This window comes from Pectinophora gossypiella, chromosome 15, assembly GCF_024362695.1.
Source record: "Pectinophora gossypiella chromosome 15, ilPecGoss1.1, whole genome shotgun sequence".
Lineage (NCBI taxonomy): Eukaryota > Metazoa > Arthropoda > Insecta > Lepidoptera > Gelechiidae > Pectinophora > Pectinophora gossypiella.
In genome coordinates, this window is record NC_065418.1 from 10,593,463 (window position 1) to 10,620,055 (window position 26,593).

General features: G+C 40.6%; 1 protein-coding gene across 15 annotated transcripts in view; it reads right to left on the reverse strand.

Annotated features, from left to right (window-relative positions):
• LOC126373268 (spectrin beta chain) overlaps positions 1–26,593 on the reverse strand; it is a 68,790-nt gene that overhangs the window by 390 nt on the left and 41,807 nt on the right. For 2 of the 15 annotated variants that reach the window (XM_050019319.1, XM_050019320.1), the window contains exons 23-38: positions 26,285–26,475; positions 24,918–26,080; positions 24,405–24,666; positions 23,761–23,965; positions 22,983–23,177; positions 17,392–17,571; positions 16,648–16,892; positions 15,968–16,191; positions 15,152–15,348; positions 12,090–12,243; positions 11,181–11,243; positions 9,253–9,363; positions 4,394–4,537; positions 3,281–3,374; positions 2,165–2,344; positions 937–1,159 (exon numbers count right to left, since the gene is read on the reverse strand). In XM_050019319.1, coding sequence (XP_049875276.1) covers positions 952–1,159; positions 2,165–2,344; positions 3,281–3,374; positions 4,394–4,537; positions 9,253–9,363; positions 11,181–11,243; positions 12,090–12,243; positions 15,152–15,348; positions 15,968–16,191; positions 16,648–16,892; positions 17,392–17,571; positions 22,983–23,177; positions 23,761–23,965; positions 24,405–24,666; positions 24,918–26,080; positions 26,285–26,475 — 3,816 coding nt within the window. In that variant the 3' untranslated portion in view covers positions 937–951. Of the gene's footprint in view, positions 1–936; positions 1,160–2,164; positions 2,345–3,280; positions 3,375–4,393; positions 4,538–9,252; positions 9,364–11,180; positions 11,244–12,089; positions 12,244–12,545; positions 13,341–15,151; positions 15,349–15,967; positions 16,192–16,647; positions 16,893–17,391; positions 17,572–22,982; positions 23,178–23,760; positions 23,966–24,404; positions 24,667–24,917; positions 26,081–26,284; positions 26,476–26,593 lie in introns of those variants that run through there. The other 13 variants (XM_050019322.1, XM_050019321.1, XM_050019330.1 and 10 more) reach the window with 13 other exon arrangements.

Here is a 26,593-nt window from a genome sequence, read left to right on the forward strand (position 1 = left end):
TTATGTATGTCTAAAACATGTTGAAAATTACTTAGAAGTACTTAATTAATAATAAATATAGTTTGTTATTATCATTATTTCGTGTATTTATTTACTTTTTTTCTCTTTGATCATAGACAATCTTCAACTTGTTTGCATGTAATTAGGAGACAGGGGATATAATTTGTACAAACTTATTACGGTTAAAATATTAATTTCATACAAAGTGTTAGTAACACAAGACCAATGAAGGTTAATACAAATAGATAATAAGGATAATTGTCGATTTCCAAGGACGTGCAATATATATTTTTTTTTTTTTCAGTTCAACCACAATACATTTCAATAAAATACGGTTTAACAATTGTAATATAATTAATGTTATTTCATGCAAGAATAATTCACGGCCATGCAAAAATAATAACCATTTGTTACAAATTGATGCAATTAGCGCTGTGATTTGGCAATTTACTGAATGTAATGTTACTATTAGAATGGTCGAGAGAGCTATATGAAAACTATACCATAATGAACAACTTTTATAATGAACACTACTATTGTTTGACGTATACGTGTGCACGATGCGTACACGTACAAACACGCTAGAACTATCTCTGGGATTCCCAAACTTCCACACACGCAGGGCGCGAGTTGCTAGTTTGGACTATTGTTTGCTCGTGTCGAATTTGTATGAATTACAAATTTTTCAAATAAATTATAAACATTTTTAAAGTTAGAAACCCTACTTCATTAAACGTAACATGATAGGAATGACTGCTTGATTACAGCAAGACAAATTTCTCGGCGCTTTCTCTACTAGACCGTGTCGTAAAATTTCTGTGCTGCTATCATTCAAAACAACAAGGTAAAGAATGTAAATGGCCACCGTGAGAAATGGACAAGACAAACAGAATGTTAGCGGTATCAATATTCTAATACACACATGCGTTACGCGTCATGCGTCATGCAAGGCTATGGCGAGAATAGGAAGCTAAGTGTGCGGACTGACTTCTTCTTGAGCGTGAAGAAGGAGCGTCGCTTGGGCTCGGTGTTGGCGGGCGCGGGCAGCGTGTGGCTGCGCGGCGCCGGCGCCAGCGAGCGCGCCCGCAGCGCCTCCAGCCACCACGACATCTCCGCCTCGTCGTGCGCCTGCAGCAGGAACTCCGCGCCCATGGCCAGCCTGCACACCACATGACACGTTACTTACAACATTAAACGAGGAAAAACAAATACGGTTAATTAACCAAGCCGTGAGGTAACCCAGTTGGAAGAACGTGACTCTTTCTGTGAAGTCGCAGTATTTTCCGAATTCATGTTTGGATCGTAATTATTACGTGCTCAACGGTGAAGTAAAACATCGTGAGGGAACCCACATTTCCTTTTGGGTTGGAAGGTCAAAAAAAAAATTCGCTTCTGTAAAAAACTGGACCTGATAAATCTTCAGATTAGGTAAGCGGAACCTGTGAAAACAGGGAGATGATGGCATTTTACAGTTATTATTGTATGTAAATAATCTAAAGTCATCGGTAAAAGTAACCCAGTGCCAAGATCTGTGAACATCCTGCAGATATTTAAAACACTCATAAAATCTTTTGAAAAAAATGAGTCATCGACGAGTCACTACTTTACTGCACTAGCTGTAGGGGTTATACGGCCCCACCCCTCTGGCATCATTTGAACTCGTTCATTCACTTTTTAAAACACTCAAAGTCGAACGAGATAAATAACAATGGGCACATTTGTATGAAAGTTGGTCCAAGAACCTCCACTGATGAGACTTATATATAATGAAAGACTATGCTTTCCCTATGATTCTGGCAAAGTCCCATCAGATTCTGTCCCGGGGTTCTTTTTCTACGTCCATGTTTGTCTTGGCTAAAAATATGATAAAATAGTGGGGGACTAAAATCTATTCCAGATTTGTTGCTGAATAAGTAGGTCTACATAAATAATGATGTATCTAGTTATGGAATCTGGAAGAAAATCTGGAATCATAGGGAAACCATAAGCTTTCATTACATATTTGTCTCATCAGTGGAGGTTTTTGGACCAGTTACGCCCATTCTCCTTTCCTTGCTATAAATAATCACCTTCCGGAAAACCTGGCAACGATTCCCTAGACAGAGATGGTAGGAAAGAGAAGGCCTTGGGCCCAGCACTGGGTCATAAAAGGACAGTAACGTACCTGAGTCGGAACACGTGCTTCTTCTTGGTGTAGTTGGCGGCGACCTCGACGACGGCGCCGTTGAGGTCGAGCGGCGCCTCCCCGCGCCAGCACGCGTCCGGAGCAGCCTTGTACGCCTTCTGGTCCTTGTAGAACGACATGCGTCCGTCCTTCGCCACTACGTACACCTTGTCCCAAGATCTGGAGGTAGACGAGAGAACAAAATTCAATATTTTCAAGTACAGGCAACCCTTCCTCCGCGTAATAACATTTAACCAAAGGTCGTGTTGCTCTACCTACAGGATTTCTCCTAGGAACTAATGACAATAAAGAACAGAAGAAAGCAATAAATAGAAGCTGATGATTACGTTTTTATAATCATTGGCAACACTCCCGAGTTCTCAATATTAGGATCGGAAAGATTTAATATTAAAAATGACCTCACAGTATATTAGTTATGACGATGACAAAAAGGTTGAAAAGAAAATGGTCGACCGCATCTAACCATAAAATACCATCACGCCTGTATTCCCGAAGGGGTAGACAGATGTGTATGCTTATAGGACACTCACTCCTCGCCAGCTATGTTTAAGTCGTATGCAATAGAGACCGAGCCTATTGCTATTAATGTCACAAACCAGTAGGGATCTTTAATACTCGTCAGTTCTACTTACTTCTCTGAAAAGGTCTTGATCAACAACTTTTACCACCAAATGGAATCGACTAATCCCAGCGCGCGGTTAATACTTACCGATGTAAGTACGTAGTCGTAAGTACGTACATGAGTCACGTCAGGGGCCTTTAGTCGCTCTTTTCCTCGCGGTGATTGGTCCATTCCTAAACATCTCATCTCTTATCCAGCCCGCTTTAGTGGAATTCCATTCATTATAATCATCTATCGTGTGGGTTGTGATGTGGGTTATCAACCCCATCAACCCTGGTGTCAGGATTACTATTGAGCCGCCAAAGGCCCCTGACATGGCTCATGTAACGACTACTAACTTTATCAGTAAGTAGTAACCGGGACCAACGGCTTAACGTACCTTCCGAATCATGGATCATCTTTCTTTCGGACAATCAGGTGGTCCCAACGCTCAAACCAGGCCGTTATAATGAAAATAGTAAAAGTTAACAAACCTGTTGGAGGCCCGTTTGGCGGCGGACTCCCACTCGTGCTTCCTCACCAGGGTTCCCTCTACGCCCTCGTCGTCTCCTCCCGGGCTGGCGCCCTCTGCACAGCGCAACGCAATCGTCAGATACAGGCATTGATTAGTATAGCTCTTGTATTTCGTTGAGTGCCAATACGAGTATTATCTCAACGCCCGCTAAAGATACAAGAACTATGAAAATCCTGCTTTAAACCAGAAATTTGAACAAATAATTTACAATCCTAACATTTATACGAAAATGTTGTCCCTACCTTATAAAAAAATGATATAAATATAAAAAGTTTTGTTGTATTATAAACCAACTATGTATTCTCTGAAGATTACAATGAACAACAAAACTTCTTATAAGTAGAATGATTACGTATGATTCTCGAAATAATGGAAAATATCTACACTGACGTCTAAAAACCTATAATGATCTATAATATCTAATATGACACGTCATCACGTGACGGTTTGATACAGTTCTCAGTCTCCAGAATCTCTCATCCATTCAGAATAAAAGCCACGCGTTGGATAAGTATTTATTGCAGTGAAACAACACTTAAAAATAAAATCGTCATGCGCACACAACACATCAGCACACTCAAAGCATTCATCGCGTTTGCATTCGGCAGAGATTTGTAGTGGCTGGAAGTAGTCGCGAACCCATTTATGACACCTTAAAACCTATTTAAGAACATGTTCTTAGTTATTTTTATTATTTAGTTATCGACACCAAGGTCCAAGACCAAGGACTTGTATGACTATACTGTCGATAACTAAACATTAATTTGATACCGTTGAATAAAACCGAATCGGTTTCTAACTAGGTACTTTTCTTAAACGACGTTAGTAAGTACCTATCAGAACAACTTGTTTATGAATACTAATGATTCTGTTTTATGAATTAACACTTATCGCGGGACTATAGAAGTACTGTTCTTGAACGGGTTAAGAAGTAGTAATACCATACATCATCAGAAGAAAACTTGAAATCGCCTAAATTTTGTGGTCCTTAAAATATGAAGTCAGATAATATTATATATCTGACTCCATTGCCTATAAGTTCCATCCACTACAGACCCCCTTCCACGGATACCTTCGTCGTCGCTGTGGTGAGTCCCGGCGATGAGTTTCTTGGCAGCCTTCCAGCGGAAGCTCCGGAATGGGGACTTGCTTCGCGACCGCGACTTCACCTTACCGGAGCTGGATGGGGTGGCTGGAGTTGAACTCGAGCCCGCTGCTGTCGCGTTGATATGGGATATGGTTGGGGATATGGGTTGTGGGTAGCGTGCGAAGTTGCGGGCGATAAAGGTCATTATGCAGTAAGGTTGGTATAATTGGAATTGATGATTAACGAAGAAATAAAATGAAATATTGAGATGAAAATGGGAATTTATTGGTAGACGTAGTTATGGTGAATGGAAGATGATTGTTGAATGTTAAGGTGAATGTGATGTTGAATATGATAATATATCCACATTTTTTTTTTGTAATGGAAAAGCAATAAGGATCGTATTGAATAAATGAGTGTAATAACGTTTTAAACATAAGATGTAAAGTAATATCATTTTCATACGTGCCAGGATCAATGTTTTGGGTTGTAAGGGAATGGGAGGGGAAAAAAAAAACAAAACAAAAATAGAATTCAAAGCAACATAAATTGCGTCGCAGCAAAATACAAAAAGCATGTTCATGCTCAACTGGATATCGACGGTAAAAAGCAATCCTGCTGTAAACCACACCTTGGCCAAAATTTTTTTATTTTTGATTCGGAATCAGAAAAAAATTCTGCGTCGAATGGTCCTATTCCCATGGCTCTACGACCTCTAGAAATTTCTGTACAGCGTTGGGATTTTGCTTATTTTTCCAAAAAGACAACTGAATATTTGCTGTAAATAGCATTAAAAACAGCATTTTTCTGTGATATGTCTTTTACACCATTTTTGCTTTTGCAAATAATTTGATCTTTGTAGTTACAGCACTATTTAATAGTGAACAGTGCGGGTTACTTCATAATTGCATAACACATTTAAGTAACGTACTGTGTTTACTACATTTATTAGACAATAATCTGTTGATCGGCGTTGTTTACTACATTTTAAACAAGTATGATATTACAGACAATGACAACTTACGCCAATTTAAAAACATCGATATTTACTGGTCATGCGCATTTACCGCCATTATAATACGCGCTCGCGCGTATATGACCGCGGGTTACCGCGTCGCTCAGTTACTCCGCGACAGTCGGGAAGGAGTGACATATTTGCTGTAACTATGTTTCGCTACCAATATGGAGTCATTTTTTTAATTAAGTATTTATTATTACTTATACGAGTGGGTCACGGGATTGTCCATTTGGAGTTGGTCTAATCCTTATTTCTGCCACTAGCGAGGTCTAGCCCACCGGGTGGTTACCCGTTGGGGGAGGCCCGGTGAGCGCACGTCAGCTTGTGGCGATGGTCGAGTCCGGTGTTGGAGCCGTCCGGCTGCTCCGTCATATTGCTCGGTCTGAAGAAGGTTTGGGGCGACGACTGTTAACTACCACTTGGAAACTTCACTCACCCTCGAAGGTGACCACAATACTAACTATTCAGCGAAGAGTAGTAGATGTGGACAGCCTCGTTCCAGTCGTTGGCAGTTCAATGGAGATGGTCAATACCGCCACTGAACTGGATTAGTAGTGAGGTCAAGCCTCTCACTATAATGGGCACCGGGTCTATCTTGCTTCGGATGGCGTCCAGGATATCGTAGAGTAGCTGGATAGTCTGCTCCAGCATCTCCAGCTTATTTATTGTAGGAAGTAATGTCTCCGCTTGGCCTTCTTCTCCTATGGAGGGACGGCGACTGCTGTTGTTGTTGCGGTTGGTGTTGGTCGTGGTGGTTCGGAATCCACAGCGGCAGACAGGGCAGATTTTGCCTTCTTGCGTGAGTGCTTCGACCTGTGCGGTTTATGCCCATCTGGACGGTTGCCGCTGCCATGTGCGAATTCTGGGCTGTCAGTTCGCTGGGATGCTTCGCGACGGTAGCTGCTGCTGTGGGTTTCGAGGCTCTTGCACTCGTTGATGGCGTAGTGCCCTCCATTCATGTTGCCAGCTCGCGCACCTTCGCGGACGATGACAGTTGTGGCTGCTGTGCCGGAATTATTGGCAGTGGTGGCACTGTGGCGCTTGGGTCTTCTTTATGCTTTGCCTTTTATACCGGGCATGCATAGGAGTTCGGAGGTTTCGTAGATCTTTTGGAACCCCAGTGTTTGCCGGATCTCCACGAAGAAGATGCAACCAGGCTTGCCTGTGCGGGCCTGGATGGACCGGATATACTCCTGTTCGTAGCCTCGGTTCTTCAGCTCCTCCTCGAGTTTTGCGATGTCAGTATCCACCGGTAATTCGCGGGTCGCCAGTTTCAGCGAATGTTCCATCAGGGGAGTGTACGTGAACCAAAAGAGTCCAGTGTCTTTCTCCAGGTTGGTGACGTAACGCTGGTAAAGCCTGAACTCCTCATCGGTTTTCGCCAGGAAGCGTATTCTTTTGCCGTATGGACGCGCGTTGGGAACATGGCCTAACTTATCCCACACCTGTCGGAAGTGGTGCGTCCAATTGGGCAGATGATCCACCACTGTGGACGGAACCTTCTTGCGTGGGCGGATCAGTGGTTGCAAACTCACCGGAGCGAGAGCGGGCGCAGGCGTGAGCGTCATGCGCAGGGATGGACATGGAGGCGCATGTGGGGGTGAGCCAGGGGTAGTGTAAACCACCGCGTATGAGCGCGGTGGTGTTGTCTCCATGTCCAAAGAGGGCATGAACCGGAGATCGGTATAGGTTTTGGTGCGTTGACTACCGTTCTGGCGGTGTTGTTATCCTCTTATTCCCGACATGTTCTGCTCTAGAGAGTTGGGGTAGAGGCAGTGGAAAGGGGGATGGCCGAAGATCTCCGCCAGCGAAGTATGGCGTGGGCGTCGTATTTGGTGTGCGGCGAGTTGCGGCTCGAGACAGCGGCTAGCAACATAGGGATGCGCGAGCGAACAAATGTGCGCGTTCGTTCCTTTGTCACGCTTGCCATTGGGGGAGCCTGCTTCGACCTTAACGGCCTAGGCGTGGCAGGACTATACCGGTACGAAGCCTAGCGGGCCGTTCGACAGAGCCCTAGCTACCACTCCCTTCCCGGTGAGATTCGCTGGTTTAGGAGCGGTAACGGTGGTATCGTTTGTCACCGCGCAAGAGGGTACTTTAAAATACACCTCCTACTTCACGCCTCAGGTCGCAGAGTGGGTAGCCGCAGAAAAAGGTTGGCTTCCGAATACCTTCAAAGCTTTAAGTACAGCAGCTAATCTGCCTAACTGGGCACCCTCAGGCCTGTTGTCTTATATTTTGTACTGGGTACGAGCCCTCAATGTCCCCCATTTGTCTAGCCAAGTAAATAATGCCATTTGCGGCAAATCTACAGAAGTATTTTCTTTAATAGATACCTAAGTAGGAGTAGTGTATAATGTTTTTGATACAATTTACCTGTTAAATAGTATAGCACGCTACAGGTAGTATTTCCCGTGCTTTAAGCGGTCGGAGTACACTATAGTTCCTTATGTGTATGCAAGATGTTAATTTTTAATTTCATAATTTAGCTATTTATTAGTGGGTTTATGTTCTTTAACATTTTAAAATGACTTCATATAAATGTAATTCCATACTTACATCATTTTAATTTTATTATCATTTCACAACTTCTGTTAGTTAAGACAATTAAGTGCACCAGCTAACACAGACTTATGACATTTACATCAAAATTGCTATATAGGAATAGTTATTATAAGTGAATTACAGCAATTTTGCGTATAAATAAAGTACTTGATTTTGAGTGGCCCATACATTTACCTGCTTCATTTACAGCAACTTTGTGTAACAGAAAAAAAAGTGTGATTGCTGTAACCCACACAAACATAGGCTTAAATTAACTTCTAGTAAGTTTTAGGTATTTGAAATGATAGATAATCAAAAAATACATTTTGGTTCTAAAAATCACATTTATAGGCGTAATAGTTTAGGAGATATGATTTTTTTTCAAATTTTTCAAAAGTTTTTGGGCTCTGGTGAACATTTTGCATTTTGTGGGTTACAGCAGGATTGCTTTTTACCGTCGAATCTTAAAACACTTAAATTAACACACAAAAACACAGATGTTAGAAGAGGTATCATTCACTCAACAGACATGTGAGACAAACTACTCTATGTAAATCATTAAGTTACGAGCATAGTTCAAATATAATTATTTATGTTTCTGTAGAATAAAAATGGTGGTGATTCCAGTGCACACCATCCAATTTTATTTTAAGTTATCCCTGTCATTTTCTTATCCTACGAAAAGAAACGGGACAGGCATAAAATGTATGGAACACATTTCAATTTTAGGCCGAAATTTAAAAAGCCCTCCCAAAATTTATTTTAAAATTTGATTCGCCCGGGTTATTAATTTATTCAATCATTGATTTTAAAATTAATTTGAATTTGTTTTTTATTTGGCATAACATTACTTATTCGTGTTGATCGGTATTAATCAAGAAGTAAAACAGGGCTATAGGCTCCTCGCGCACTGGCGCAGCGTGGTGGAGTATGGTCCATACCATTCCGGTTGATTGAGAGCAATATGGTTGACCCATCACGACTAATTATGACTCGGAAAGCTCGGTGAGGTGCGGGTACTTAGTTCATCTTACAGTGGATGTACCTCTGACTACCCCATTGGGATATACTCGTGAGCTTATATCCACCATCATTTATTTAAGAGCCACGCTCTTGTTGGTGATGCATTCTTCAGTTTTGTCTATGAAAGGCCAGTTCTTTGACCTCCTTATAAGACACGACGTTCGCCTTCTCTTTGATAAGCTTATGTTATGTTGACATGAAAAAATATTTGAACTACACTCTTAACCAGGTATTAGTGAACTACAATCTATCTACTCACTGCTCAATCGTGCGGGTTTGGGGGGCGTCTGTTTGGAGGTGGAAGGCGCGGGGGTCGCGGCGGGCGCGGCGGGGGCGGGCGTGGTCGCTGCGGGCGCGGGCGTGCCCGTGTCTGCATGCCACACTACGTGCTATTACACTACGCTACGTGCTACATGCTATTATTACATGCTCAACTTTGTATGCGTATACAGCCGTAGGTCTTTTAAACGTAGTCATGAGTAATATCATATACCCACTTTAGAACCCTGTCGCACTATCATAGTTGACATTTAATGAGACTTACAGTTTAATTTGACAAAAAAGTTAATGTGACATGGTATCAAAGTGTATACATATTAGTACTCGTGACGGTGCCACAAGCTTTATGCTTTCTTGTGTAACGTAAACCAGTCAATAATGTTTCAGTATGAAAATCTATTTCAAAAAACTGAAAACTTTGAATTTACACTGGCGGCGATTCCGGCGGACAAAACTTAATTGCACTTTCATTTTACAATTCTAAAAATATTGCCCTTCTTCCCTCACTATAATACGTGCAAGAGAGAGATAAAAATAGTTTCGGAACTGTCAAATTTAAGTGAAATGTAGTTCATACCGGCCGCATTTATATGACTTCAAATAATATACGCATACATAGTTTAAAAAAAAAAAACAAAAGAAAAATACATGCTAAGGTTATGCATTGTGCATAAGTCACTACATCAATATTAGGAACTACAACACTTCACCCTACCTACAAAAATATTTACACTAAGTTTTAGAAGGGCATAGGAGCGCTATATATCAAGAATACCTTTAAGATTTTTAATGTTTTAATTTAACTTAGGTCCCCCTTGCTCATTGTTAGATAGTATTTTATAATGTGATTTGTAACATGATATTCAGGAGAAAGCATTATAAGATTTAATTAATATGTAAATATACCCAAGCGTTATATTAACCCCTTGTAGAAATATTATAATAAAATTGAATAAATGCCTGACTAGAAGATATTCTAAACTTCTATGTTCCTAGTCAAGCCTGTAGATTGTATAAAGCTATAACACAGCTGTGCGTTTAAGTATAAAAGCAAGCGAGAAAGCACAAATGTATACCTACCTTAGAAGACGCGTCCTTTATACAGTTTACATGACGAGCACAAGACACTGAACAGACATCTAGCTTATTAGAAAGAGACATACAATAGACAGAGAAGGACAGAGTATCAAACCATCACCGTGATTAGCTGTAAGACGTCACATTGTACATAGAATCTTATTTAACAGTTCGTACAATTCAATAATATAAAAATATAGACATAAATATTTATTATCTAAATAGCATAGGGGTTATAATATAAGTTTCGTTAAAAGGTCAGCTTTAAAACGAAACTCATATTACTTACAACCCGAAATGTAGAGAATGATGAATGATTGAAGTATATTAATAATGGCGAAGTGATGACAGTAGACCCTTCACCTGATGAACTAAGCTGTGAGTCGTATAGAAGTATGAAACAGTGCATCAATAAAGAAAATTGTGCTTAGCCCCAACTACAGGAAATAGTCCTACTAGAAATCCTAAACGAATAACGAAATCCCGTGAACACAATAAAAGCTTAACTACAAATTAATCACAAATAGTTCCCGAAATCACATAAATAGTGGCGTTACGATTGAGCGCAGTGTCCCGACAAAATTAAAAACTCTAATATTTATAACGGGCGCTAGCAACGGTTGAGAAAACAACAATTCTTCTCATTTAAAAAGATGTTTTATACCATAATTTCGTTATAATTTCAATTTAAAACTTATAAGAAGAATTGTTCCTTCGGTTGTTGGCGCGAACTAAACAAAACTGTGACCGTAGACACCCGTGTAACTACGATAGAAGCTCATGCGTACGGCCGGGTGTCATATACATGTTGTATGTGAAGCGCTCTGTTACCTGGCTGGGAATGTGGTCGTTCTTGGGCCTTCTCAGCCGCTTTAGTGGATGTTCTCCTTACGACTACGCGTGTGCATGTGTGGACAACACATCGGTAAGTAACTGCCCCTTTTCACGCACGACAAACTCGCTTGGCGAACGAAAGCGTGAGTTGCGATCGAGAACCGGTAGGTTCGATTGGCGAATGTGAAGTTTATGAAGTGTCAGTTTTCGTTCGCCGAACAAGTAAGCGATTTCAAAGGGGGACATTGTATGATATTCACACTCAAAGCGGCAAGCGTCGCCGTAAGCCTTTCTTGGCTGTATCGCAGTGCCAAATGTGCTTTTTCCTTTCATTTCAAAGTTGAATGATTTCTTAAAATAAATCCTAACTTTGTTTATCACTAAGTAAGTGTTATTGCAGTATGCAAGCATCATTCACCAGTTAAACGGTGAAAGTTAGTGGAAGTTCCGTTCGTCTGGTATTATCAAGTTTTCGTTCAATAGTGCTAGAAGACAATACACATGCGTGCTTACATTGCAATCCGTGATACGAAGTGATGTTAATTTTGAAAATAAAATTTTATTCTGTGTTTTTGATCGATCGAACTTTTCGTCAACTATTTTCTGATTCTCCTTAATGAAATTCCTTTATTATCAATCTTAATTAGAAGTCAGAATAAGGAATGCAATGTATTCATACCTTTTGCATTATGGATAGGTACAATTTATAATCCAAATTGCCTGTCCCTAGAGCTAAAAACTTAAGCTGATTCGAACGCCTCCAGCAAACGAGGCCTCGTGTTTATTTAAAACAAATTGATTGAGAACTCGTATCTATTACATTTTAACTTTACCCACAATCCAATAGTGGAATACAGAGCGTTCCTTCAGATCCCAATGACGTAAACACAACAAGCGGCGTGTTACCTTGCGGCTGCTCCTGCGGCGAGGCGGCGCGGTCGACGGTGTCCTGCGCGGCGGCGGCGGCGGCGGCCGCGGCCTCGGCGGCCTCCCGCTCGCGTCTTTCACGCTCGGCAGCCTCCGCGGCCTCTTGCCGTCGCTTCATCTCTTTCACTTCGAACTGGAGAGAAAGAGATGAATTTAGCATAGTAAATTGCTAGACTGGAGACTGTCTTTTGTTAATTTATCGGCCGATGCTTTTATGGTGTTAGGTACATTAGCGAGTCCAATACACTGAAATGTTTATTTTATACAATTATTATGAATAGTTTTAAATTCATACATATTAAAATATCAAGTAATAAATCGTGATCTTATTGAACTGTGTTTTAATCAACAAGAGTTGACGATATTAAACGGATTTATGACATACATAAATTTCATATTTGCTAACTTAAACTAATGAGTGGCGTAACTTAATTTATAAGTGAAGCACAATCACAAGCGACATGCAAACCAAACCAAGCGAAGCGTGCAAAACAACACCACACTTACACCTTTCAAGTAGTCATAGTACCATGCACCTTGGGGGTGGAGCAGGTTACGGGTTTGGGACAGAAGGAGCAACGACGAATTCAACGGAACACACTTTACCTCTCTACCTAAATCGTTAATAGTCTTACTACTGCTCGTTAAACCTGGCAAAGACAAGACCGCTACTTCGCCTTTGCTATCAGAATCTGAAGACTTTTTTCGCTTCGACAGTTTCCTAAACACTCGTTTTAAGCTACCAGTTTTAGAAGAACTGGTACTGTTGTGGCTTAGGACGGTAACGTTGGGATATACTTGCAAGTAGGACAGCCGTTCCCAGAGTATAAAGTCTATGCATGAGAGGAAAATGTTCGCTGGTTCCGGTTCTTCTGTGTACTCGAAGAAAACCGAGCTGTATATATCAGGTGTCATGGGAGTATGTAACGGCGAAGTGGGCGCGCTACTCAGTTCTGATATCGTCGACAACGTGTTGTTTGTAACTACGGACCAGAGGAAGGAATCGTTCTTATTCAGTTCCTCTATATCCTTCTGCCTGTACTTCTCCGGTATAACAAACTTCCCGCTACCTTTGACAATGTAATCTACTACTTTAGCTATAGGAGGGTCGTTGCGTGGGATGGTTATAGGTTCTATACGAGGTTTGGGGGATTTAAGAGGGGTGTAATCGAAGGAAATATCGTCACATTGCACCCACGGCTGTGCGGGTTTCATCCCCTCTCGTTCAAGCTAGTGGTGAATTAAAGAAACGTGTTAGAATAAACCAAACCAGACATTAGAACAAGCAATGAGTGCAACCATAATTTACAACTATAATAAGATATTTAAGTGCAAATTGCAATGAAAGTACTAAATCGATTTGAAGTGCTCAAAGGTATTACTTAGGCACCTTCCCCGTAAAAATACCACACCCCGGACACTTGATACAAAATAACTCCGTTTATACAGACATTGGTGCTAATTCCTGTAGACACCATCTCATTTCATTTTAAGTTATACCTGAGTCTTCTCCGCCGAAAAGGAAAGGGAACACGTCAGTTTTAGGCACAAATTTAAAACAACCCTCTAAAAAATTTACATTGGCCAATAACCCGACAGAATAAAGTTGACAGCACACGTCAAACGGTTTACATACCAGCGAGAAACCTATTTGATTCGCCTGGGTTATTAACTTTCAAATCTACTCATTCCTTTTCGGCAGATAAGAAAATGAAATCAGATGGTGTCTACAGGTTAGCTCCACTGTGTGTGACGTCTGACGCCCATACGATTGAAAACTAAAGTATGACCGAAGGGGGTGAGGTATACCTAGCTTAGCCGCTAGTGGGGAGCGGATAGTTGTCGTTGTTATTCCTTATTCCATGCCGATATTTCATCAGGTAATATAAATGTATGATACATCTAGTCGTATACACACAAATTATTAGAAGTGCGCAACATTAAAAGGCAAATCATGTAAAAAAGACCCAACACCAATAACTAATAATAACAATACAGTTAAACGTGTTGTCCATATAGACAGTTAAGATATAATACCGAAATGATAAACAGCTGAACATGCTAAATTTAACACTTTTAAGGATAGTATGCGTATGGCCGATATCCCAATTTTAAGTCTCATTTGAGGGATGATTCAGGCCATGATTCTGAGTTGATATCAAGTGGAATTTTCCGTCGCAAAAGCATAGAATTGAAAATAATTTAAAATAGTAAAAAAGATCATGAAATTTGCGACGGAAAATTCCACTTGATATCAACTCAAAATCATGGTCTGAATCAGCCCCCTGAGTATTCGTTACGATGTCACTAACACCCGGTATAATATCAATGAAAGATGAGCAAAGAAGGTACCCTTAAAAATATTAAATGTGTATTTATTTGCCAAATTATTTCTAAAACCATCATTCACATGCGTTTCTACATATCGTCGCTGATGTCGTTAACTGACGTATCTCATTTGCAAGTTTTGCTATTGTCAATGAGACACACATTTTTTTAACAAAATATTGCAGATACATCCGTTTGCAAAATCAGCCACGATATTAAACCGAATCACGTGAGTCATGTCAGGGGCCCACGGCGGATTAAGTAACCCAAAGTTGAAGTGGTCGGTCATTGACCTCATCGAGAGAAGGCCGCATCTTGGACGCAATTTCGTGCAAATTTGCATCGGAGGTAAACGTTCAAATACAACTCGCACCCAGTTTAGAAAGATTGTTGTTGGATGTTCGTACGCCTCCTCTCCTCGTTTCGTGCGATCGGCCTTATGTGATTGTAATATCATCATCAGCCGGAAATCGTCCACTGCTGGACATAGGCCTCGTCGAGGCTCGCCACAATGACCGATTCTCTGCTGGCCGCATCCCATGTTTTCCCACGAAGGGGAAAACTTCAGAAGGTCATCGGTCCGTCTTGTGGGGAGCCTACCCACGCTGCAGTTTCCGGTCCGCGATCGCCAATCGAGATCCTTACGACCCCATTGGTCGTCCGTGCTACGAGTGCCTGTACTTCAATTTAACACTTGTAATATAAATACATACGGTGGTAAGCCTCTGCAGCGCGGAGAATCTGTCCTCCTGCGCGGCGGCGGACTTCTCGAACGCTTCGTGCTTCTTGATAAGGCTCTCGACCTCGTCGATGGTGTGGCCGAGCTCCTGCGACATCAGGTACGGCTCCTGCGCTATCAGCCACGCCTCGGCCACCGCCGCGTCGCGCGCGAACTGGTACACCTCCAGGACTGCCGAGGGAAACATTTGTCAGTCATCTCATAGCATGGCTCCATCACAGCACAAGGTCAGGCATTTCTTTTCACCCGTATTCATAAAACTCCTCATTACTTAGCTCTTTATGAAAAATGTAAACTATTACTGGCAATTTTATTTTATTATTCTTGTATGTTTTCAAAGAGCCCGCTAACCTAACCTAAAAAGAAAGACGTGCAGATTCTCATTTCTTAATTTGTCTTTTCCTGCTGTAAAATTTAATAATTTTGTCAATAGAAAACGCAAATCTTGCGTCAGACTATGTAATATCAATTAGAATATTTAATCAGATCCTTTCTTAATCGGTCAAGTATATTAAAATTACATTCAAATAAAAATCAATATTTTTAAAGTAATTTGGAAAAAAATATGCGAAAATGTTTTTGAGACGCCATATCGCTCCGTGTTTTGCCCTGTCAAATCTTCAGGTTAAGTAAGCGGACTCTGGAAAACGGGATAATGCTAGGGAGATGATAATGATCGCTCCATGTTTTAGCTTTGGACATGGACGTTACATTGCGAACAGTAATGTCATATATTACGTAAGGACTTTGAAAAGTTTAAAAAACGAATGTATCCAATCTATCAACTTACTAAGTTGCAGGTTCTCCCAGCGCTCCTCCCAGCGACGCAAGAGAGCGTTCCTTTGATTAGTGAGTTGTTGCAGTTTATCCCTGATGTCTGACGAGGCGTAATGTTGCCGCGCTAACAGCTCACGCCCCAAGGAAATGCAAGCCGAGAAGTTGTCCTCGCGAGTGTCGATCTCGGCCTTCAGAGACTGGTGGTTGTTCATCAGGAGTTCTACGCCGCTTACGTCTCTGTTGAGTTGTAGGTAGGTTTAAATGCTTGCAAAATGCATACGAGTATATTATGCAGGCTGATATGAACAGGGTAATAACTATAAAGTAGATTGAAGAAGAATTGGGTAGTTTCCTAGGTCAAACATAAATTATGCAATTCTGATTACTAAATAAAGACAGATCTCAAATAAAGGTGACAAAAAACGTTTTATTTTTTCTATTTAACCTATTTGTGAATTTTAATAAAGAAAAATGCGTTTTTCTACGACGTCACAGGTTGCTTTTTCATACTAATTCCATAGTAATTTCGTGTTTTGATGTTTAGTAAAAAGTAACTGATTTGGCTAGTTGGAAACTACCCTATTTATAATCTTTACATAATTTATTATCGTACTGATTGTTACCTAATACACTGGTTTCTACTTATAGATTTTATCATTTTGTAATTTATCTTTGATAAAATATTATATTTACCTAGGCTTCTCTCCGGTATTCATCTGCCTGACGACGTCGTCCATCCACAGCGTGAGGTTGCGCACCTGGTTGAGGAACCGGTACAGGTCGTCGGCGTCCTCCAGCTTGGCCCTGCGGGCGCCGCAGGCCGCCTGCAGCGCCGCCCAGGCCTCCGCCACCTCGGCCTCGCGGCGGGTTATCTCGGCGGCTTTGTCGCCGGCGTACGACGCGCCCAGCCGCGCGCATTCCGCGCTTATTGCTTCCACCTAAAGATTACAGATCATTCATATATACAGAACAATAACAGTTATTAGATTTTTGTGTTAGATTTTTTTGTTTTGACCAGTTTTGACACTCAAAAAAATCTGATTCTAACCATATTCTGCCTTATAGCGTAAATGCGTGTGAAACAGACTCCTTAGTGGCTTACGGCCATTTCAGACTAAAGTAAGACCCAGAAGGGGTGAGGTCGGCGCCTGATTCGAATGGTGCGGGGCGGAGAGTTTTCTATACGTAGCATTATTCTATGTTGTCGCGAGCTAATTGACCGCCTCTACAGCTAGAGTAATCGAGTCGTCAAGATGATATGTTTCTTACCAAAGAATTGGATAAACTCAAATAATTTATTAATTACTGCTTAGCAATAAGGCCGCCAGATTGTACTATTTATTTCGTCTTTGTGTGTAAAACTTGTTTTATATGTTGTGTGTAATAAAGTATATTTGTATAATTTGAAGCCCCTGAGGAGCTGGTAGTGCGCGTCACCTGCTGCTGCAGCGTGCTGAGGTCCTGCATGAAGTTGTGGTGCTTGCGCTGCAGCGCACCGACGCTGATGGCGTCGCGGCCCAGCTCGTCGCTGACGCCGCGAGCTTTCTCGTTGACGCGCTGCAGCGTGTCCTTGCAGTCGTGGAAGTACTTGTGCAGCTCGCGGGACGCCGCCAGCATCTGTGGGGATCACCACAAATTACTAAATGACCATAGACTGTTATGAAAGCATTTCTATCTGTCAAAGGAAAATTTGTGATTGTTTTTAGAAGATAATTCCTGTTTAAATTTTATAAATATTTATTAATACGTACATATACATTCTGTTACTTTAATCGTAAGTATTATAACTTTACCTTAAGGTGATTCGTTTTCCATACAAAAGTTGATGCAGTGCTACAGGAAAACGGATAGAGGAATATTGTTATAAAACCGATAAATAGTAATATTTTGGTGAATTATTTTCGCAAACTAACAAAAATTTAGGGTCCGAATACGAGAAGTACCATTTTTCAGACCCTCAATTTTGATCAATTCTACATTTGTAGTGGTGCAGATTACAGTGTATTTGCTGAACGTGTAGAGGTGTCAATGTTAGTTAGTGTGCGTGATAGTTTTTTTTTTCTAAAGGCTTTGACTACTTGACAAGTGTAATAGAATGTCAGTGACAATTTATAAAGAGATTTTGTATGAAGAGAATAAATATAAATAAAAAACTAAAAATACTACAATCTGAGAAAAGGAATATTGGAAAAATATTTTTGTAATAACGTATATTATTTAAACATTTTTAAATAATGAGTAAGTACCGTGTTTTAAAAGAGGACATATATTATAATAAAAAATCAATACATAAAATGAAATGGCTGTATGGGCATAGTTCCCTTTGCCTTACCCTTCGGGGAAAACCAAATCAAAAAAGAAGTTGTTGCATTTGCCGGCCTAAATAGTAGTCATTTATAATTAATTGTTTTTCCATCCAACATACAGATTTATTTATATTCTCTTTGCCGCGGACTTTTTGGTGGGACCGGGAACGGGAAGGTTGCTTTCTTCATTGAATAATCTAAATAATCAATACGAAGTGGTGTTTTGTGGTTAATGATCACATTAGTCGGAAAACATTCCCGATAGTATTATTAAATCGGAATATTCAATAAACAAAGTGTACCTATCTATTTTCGCTTTGCGCCAACAAGCCGCTTACTTCGTTTGGGGTTCGGAGTAGGAGTCTGCTCCGAGGGTGGGGGCTTAGGTTTCATCATTTCATTAATCATCATCAAGAAAAAAAAACACAAGACATGGCTGTATGGGCATAGTTCCCTTTGCCTTGCCCTTTGGGAAAAAAAAATAAGATAAATTTTGAAATTCTTATGTATAATAAACAAACATCACAGACATCATGACAGATCTAAAACTAAATAAAATCCTTTTTCTTTTTTCTATTTGACTTATTTATGAATTTTAATCAAGAAAACGTGATAATAAGTTCGACAGCAACCAGTTCAGGTCCCCGAAACAGCCCATTTCAGGCCGCGTATATATGGAAATACTACTTCAATACGTCCCAGCCTCGTCTTTTTTTAACGTCCTCGTTATAAAAAGACGTCCTAACCTGAACTAACTAACCTAACAATAAACACCACGCGTAAATATATGTCCAGAAGTGCGCTGTGAGTCGTCTGGACTGGGCGCGAAAACAACATAGAATTCGATTAGCTGCTAAGTGTCCCGCATGCTATCACCAGCTGTCACTGACATACGTATGAAGTCCCGCGGATTTTATTGGAACTAAATGACAAGTCATAATAATTATATGCGGATACTGCGACATCAGCGCCGTGCTTGCGGGACGTCCTGAAGCGCTATTACATCTTTCAAACGCGATGCGACAAAGTTTGAACCTACGCAATTTAGGAAAAATCTACCTTATTATTACTGTACTGTGATCGTTATTTGTAAAATCATACAATACATATACACAATTCTTTATACACAATATAATTATTATGACATATTGTGGACTTTTCGGTATACCTACAAAAAAGGAACAATTCAACCATACGTTGTTTTGTTATATCTCAATGGACTCAGGCAGCGTTTTCGCCGAAAGCTCCAAGTCGGCTATATTTGTAACGATAATTATGTTTGACATTCATCATCATTTTTGAACCATTTTATACAAAAAAAAAATACTTGTATAAATTATAAACCCTAAAGCACGCCCATGAATCACTCTACTCATTGGTGAAAACCGTATGAAAATCCGTTCAGTAGTTTTTTAGTTAGCCGCATGTTCACTGATGCGATTAATGCCTGTTAGAATTTTACAAAATAAAAAATACGGAAATTACGGAAGGTACTTTAGTGCAAAGTAAATTATTGTATACTTAATTATAATATTATTGGTAAAAGTGATACTTTTTGAAAATTCCGTAACAAATAGACGGGTTCGCCAAATTCAATTGTAAAAAAAAATACAAAAAGTAAAAACAATTAAAACATGCAGTTGGGTTTGAACCGTGAACCTTAAGAATGGCGGCTACTGCTTTACCAAATGCGCCATTTAGAAGTTAGAAGTAAACTTCAAATTATGCATCTCTTTTAATAGCTAACCTAGTTCGCATGTGTGTGTGACAGCTTCGTGTTTGTACACAAATTGAAATGACACCAACTTTTGATGCAATGTTTTAATATATCTGCAGTAAATACTTCAAAATTGTAGCTTAACTTAAAGATAATGTATGTAATATTTCGCCACCTAACATTTCACTGGGTCAGAACTCAACACTAAACGAATAAATGGAAAAAAATACGAAAACTGCAGAAGTAACGCCATCTACTGACGCAGCGTTACCTAGCTGACTGAAAGGCATCACCTTAAGGTGATGCATTTCAGTCAGCTAGGTAACGCTGCGTCAGCAGATGGCGTTACTTCTGCAGTTTTCGTATTTTTTTCCATTTATTCGTTTAGTGTTGAGTTCTGACCCAGTGAAATGTTAGGTGGCGAAATCTTACATACATTATCTTTAAGTTAAGCTACAATTTTGAAGTATTTACTGCAGATATCATATTGAAACATTGCATCAAAAGTTGGTGTCATTTCAATTTGTGTACAAACACGAAGCTGTCACACACACATGCGAACTAGGTTAGCTATTAAAAGAGATGCATAATTTGAAGTCTACTTCTAACTTCTAAATGGCGCATTTGGTAAAGCAGTCGCCGCCATTCTCAAGTTTCACGGTTCAAACCCAAGTGCATGTTTTAATTGTTTTTACTTTTTGTATTTTTTTTTACAATTGAATTTGGCGAACCCGTCTATTTGTTACGGAATTTTCAAAAAGTATCACTTTTACCAATAATATTATAATTATACAATAATGTACTTTGCACTAAAGTACCTTCCGTAATTTCCGTATTTTTTATTTTGTAAAATTCTAACAGGCATTAATCGTATCAGTGAACATGCGGCTAACTAAAAAACTACTGAACGGATTTTCATACGGTTTTCACCAATGAATAGAGTGATTCATGGGCGTGCTTTAGGGTATATAATTTATACAAGTATTTTTTTTTTGTATAAAATGGTTCAAAAATGATGATGAATGTCAAACATAATTATCGTTACAAATATAGCCGACTTGGAGCTTTCGGCGAAAACACTGCTTGAGCCCATTCAGATATAACAAAACAACGTATGGTTGAATTGTTCCTTTTTTGTAGGTCTACCGAAAAGTCCACAATATGTCATAATAATTATATTGTGTATAAAGAATTGTGTATATGTATTGTATGATTTTACAAATAACGATAACAGTACAGTAATAATAAGGTAGATTTTTCCTAAATTGCGTCGGTTCAAACTTTGTCGCATCGCGTTTGAAAGATGTAATAGCGCTTCAGGACGTCCCGCAAGCACGGCGCTGATGTCGCAGTATCCGCATATAATTATTATGACTTGTCATTTAGTTCCAATAAAATCCGCGGGACTTCATACGTAGTATGTCAGTGACAGCTGGTGATAGCATGCGGGACACTTAGCAGCTAATCGAATTCTATGTTGTTTTCGCGCCCAGTCCAGACGACTTGCAGCGCATTTCTGGACTTATATTTACGCGTGTTGTTTATTGTCAGTTAGTTCAGGTTAGGACGTCTTTTTTAACGAGGACGTTAATGAAAGACGAGGGTGGGACGTATTGAAGTAGTATTTCCATATATACGCGGCCTGAAATGGGCTGTTTCGGGGACCTGAACTGGTTGATGTCGAACTTATTATCACGTTTTCTTGATTAAAATTCATAAATAAGTCAAATAGAAAAAAGATTTTCGTTAGCTTTAGATCTGTCATGATGTCTGTGATGTTTGTTTATTATACATAAGAATTTCAAAATTTATCTTATTTTTTTTCCCAAAGGGCAAGGCAAAGGGAACTATGCCCATACAGCCATGTCTTGTGTTTTTTTTTCTTGATGATGATTAATGAAATGATGAAACCTAAGCCCCCACCCTCGGAGCAGACTCCTACTCTCCCGGGTGAACCCCAAACGAAGTAAGCGGCTTGTTGGCGCAAAGCGAAAATAGATAGGTACACTTTGTTTATTGAATATTCCGATTTCAACTACCTATCTACTATCGGGAATGTTTTCCGACTAACTTAATGTGATCATTAACCAGAAAACACCACTTCGTATTGATTATTTAGATTATTCAATGAAGAAAGCAACCTTCCCGTTCCTGTTCCCACCAAAAAGTCCGCGGCAAAGAGAATATAAATAAATCTGTATGTTGGATGGAAAAACAATTAATTAAAAATGAATACTATTTAGGCCGGCAAATGCAACAACTTTTTTTTTGATTTGGTTTTCCCCGAAGGGTAAGGCAAAGGGAACTATGCCCATACAGCCATTTCATTTTATGTATTGATTTTTTATTACAATATATGTCCTCTTTTAAAACACGGTACTTACCCATTATTTAAAAATGTTTAAATAATATGCGTTAAAACAAAAATATTTTTCCAATATTCCTTTTCTCAGATTGTAGTATTTTTAGTTTTTTATTTATTCTCTTCATACAAAATCTCTTTATAAATTGTCACTGACATTCTATTACACTTGTCAAGTAGTCAAAGCCTTTAGAAAAAAAAAAACTATCACGCACACAAACTAACATTGACACCTCTACACGCTCAGCAAATACACTGTAATCTGCACCACTACAAATGTAGAATTGACCAAAATTGAGGGTCTGAAATATGGTACTTCTCGTATTCGGACCCTAAATTTTTGTTAGTTTGCGAAAATAATACACCAAAATATTACTATTTATCGGTTTTATAACAATATTCCTCTATCCGTTTTCCTGTAGCACTGCATCAACTTTTGTATGGAAAACGAATCACCTTAAGATTGTATTTCATAGCATTACAATATATTTATTTATTTAAATATGTACCAATAGTACACATTGTGTACTATTTAAATAAATAAATAAAACATAGACTAGTCAGTAAGGCGTAAGGAACAAAAAATACATCGGACTTCTCCTTTACTCTTGGTGTCTTTCCATGTGGCTATTTAGTGCAGTACCTGAGTCCTGGTCTCGATGAGCTCGAGCAGGTCCTGCCAGGTCTCCTTGAGGCCCTCCTTCCACTGCGCGATGGTCGCGTTGTCCGAGTGCCCCATGGCGATCATCTGGTCAGCGATGCGTTCGGCGGTCGCCACACGTTCCGAGCCCACAGCTTGCGTCTCGCGAGCGAACTCCTTGAAACGCTCCCAGAGCAGCTGGAAAAAGTAAACAGTAATTAAAAAACAGCCTTTATACGTCTCACTTCTGGGCTCAGGCCTCCCTTCAATCAACCGGAGGAGGTGAGGAGCATACTCCACAACGCGACACTGTTCTCCTGCGGATGATTATATCAACAAAAATGCTAAAAAAATGAAATCAGCATTAAAACAGTTCTTAGGACATAACGGCAGAGCCACAGTTAATCCAAAGTAAGATATGAAGAACAGTATGGACACAAGTTGCAACACCATTGTCCGTATAGATTATCTCTACTCTATCACGATGCAAAGGACATGATAGCTTAATACTCGAGATGATAAAAAAATTAACACATACAGAATTATACAGATTTTTTTTTATACAGAAGGTTAGTGTAACGTAACGATTACTACGGATTCAACTCAGAATCATGAGCTGAATCATCCGTCAAAGTTTTCGTTACGGTGTCACTAACGTCTACAATCTTTCTTTACACCCAATTCAGCATAAAAACAGTTGATTTTTTTTTATTTATTTCACCGAGATGAGAAAGGGCATAAACGTCAGTGGATCAGCTATGATAAACGTGTGTGAACTCACAGTAACATGATCGTAGTCCTGGCCGAGCTCCTGGCTGGAGGCGACCAGCTCCCGCTCGGTGATCCAGTGCTCGAGGTCGTCAACCTCGCGCGACAGCTGGAACAGCCTCAGCGCCTCGTCCAGCTTGGCGCGACGTTCTCCCGCCAGGTCCTTCAGACCCGCGTATAGTTTGTCGACTTGAGACTGCTTCACTGAGATTTGTTCGCTGGAATAGATGAGGGTATTTAGTATGGCTTTCATTTATTTATCTATTTTGGCGATGAGTGAGGAGATTCCACCTCACAACCCACATGATAAGAAAAAGAAAACCATTACAAATATACCAGATACATCATGTTTCACGTGAAAGGTCTTTTGATACTATGTGCTTTGCTAACCGTAGTTCATATTCCGCAATTTCTTGTAGAATATAATAAAAATCTAAATATGATATAAAATCGTAACATTGGCAAAGACCTATTTACAGTTCGACATTGGATACATATCAAGATCATCAGAAGTTATCTTAGTTCGAAGTTGTAAGGCATCACTGTTCCTCAAAACTAGTGTGGACAGGCATTTACTAGGTAGGCATGCACCAATATAGGCCATATATGTTCATTTATCAAATGTGAACCTATACTAAATAAAAAATAAGTACCAACCTGAGAGGATGTTCCTCAGCGGTCAACTGCCGCACGGTCTCACCGAGTTGCCTGATAGTCTGCGCGTAGTCATCAACTGCTTGTTCCAATATTTCATGCTTCTTCATCAAATTCTGCGCAGATATCTCGTCCTTACCGCGGTCTTCCACCATCATGTACAACTCTTGCTCGCTCATCCATGCCTCAGCTTCGTTCGCGTCGAAAAGGTACTGTTGAGCCTTCTCCCATTGGGCAAGGTTGGCCTTACGGTTCTCGATGGCATCTGTTGGTAAATAGTTACAAAGTTAGTATAAAAGTTCAACAGGAATACTTCATGAAGAAGGAACGGAAACTACTGCAAAATACGTTGACGCGAAATATATAGCTATACTAACGGTTCTGTTTGTTAAAAATTTGATAGTTTTGCATTATTATTGTTTACCCAAACACTGGTCGGAGACTCGAAGCTAAAGATACAAATCATTTTAAATTGTTTTTGTTTTACAAATTATTAATAATTTTTATCCGACCTACCTTTCAGTTCTCGCCACCTAGCGGTGAGTTCGTCAATAAGTTTCTTGAACTCGGGCGAATCCTCGTGACCTTCGTCGATGAGCTTCTGTCCGTTGGAGATGACGGTGAGGATGCGCGGCTCGTGGTTGTCAGTCTCCGTCTTCAAAGACTGGTTCTTCTTTTGCAGCATCTGCACGTTGAACAAGGTGTTGCCATAGTCCGTGCTGGTAGCCAGAGGCATCTTCTCATGTACCCACAACTCCTCGTCCTCAACGTCGCGACGGAACTGGAATGCTTCCTTCTTCTTTGCCAATTGATTCTGGCGTTCTAACAATGGAGCCTTCAGTTGCTCGAACCTCTGCTCCACAGACTTCTTCTTTTCTTTTATTTCTTCGATCTTGTCAGGCACCGTCTTCTGCAAGTATTCCGCTTGAGTCTCAAGCTCGGTCACTTGCTTCGCTTTCACCGCCATCTGTGTCTCGATCATCTGTTGCTTCTGCATGAGAATGTTGACCGAGGCGAGGTCGGTGCCGGTGTCAGAGTTCTCGATCTGTTTCTCGAGCTCGTTCATCCACGAGTCGATGTCATCGCAGGTCTGGTGTAGGAGCACCTCACGGTTGGCGTCGAACAGCCGCTCACCCTTGTCCTTAGTAGTGGTTTGCAGATTCTCGAATTGATCCTGCAATTCGCTCATCTTAGGTGAGATAACCTGGACGAATTCAGGCTTCTGCTTCATGAGTTCTTCAGCTGCATTCTGAACGGCGAATAAGCGTTCCTTGTTGGCTGCGATTTCAGCTTCGAAGGCCTGGTGGCGCGTCCACTTCGAGTGGATTGTCTTGGCCGAGCGGTATGTATCATCTTGAGCGGTAAGATTCTTCTCATTGACCCATTCGGCGAGTTCATCGCAGTCTTGCAAGAACTGGTGTAGTTGTAGTTGATCTTGGAGCTTCTCCATTTGCTGTATAGCCTTCTCCTTGTTGGCGTTGCGACGCTGCTCGATGGACTCGGCCTTGCGCTGAATCTTATCTGCGTCGAAGTGGCGCTCCTCAACCAGGCGGTTGGCAAACTGAACCACAGAGTTGATCTTGTCGTCGTTGGCCTCCATGGTGGTGAGGAAGGCCTCGTGCTCCTTGATCATGTTCTCGGCTTGCTCCAGGTTCGCTGGCGGCTCCATCTTGGCTAGCCTGTGGATTAAAAAATGCATGTAAATAAGGAGCATACTGCAACACAGTGCTCCACTTCAGATTGGAGGTGTTTCGACTAGAAGCTAACTAGTTTACAAGAGTTTTCAAGTTCCGCTAAGGTCTTCGACTTGGCTGAACGACTGGCAACAGCCGTGACAGACGCCATATATTGTAATAAACATAATTATGATAGTACTCGCATACCTGTGTTCCTGGTGCGAGAGTAGCACCTCGGCCTGCTTGGCGTCGCGCTGCAGCAGCTGCAGCTCTAAGCTCTGAGCCAGTAGTTGTTGCCTGTTCTCCCACATCTGCTGCAGTTCAGCCCAGCCTTCGCGGAGCGCCTTCAGCCGCTCGCGGAGGAACATGTACTGCGGGTCGTCTTGGGTTGACGGCTCCTATTACCACAAATATAGACGGTTAACATAAGCTCACGACTATATCCCAGGGGTAGTCAGCGGTACATCCATCGCAATATGAACTGAATACCCACACCTCACTGAGCTTTCTGTTAGA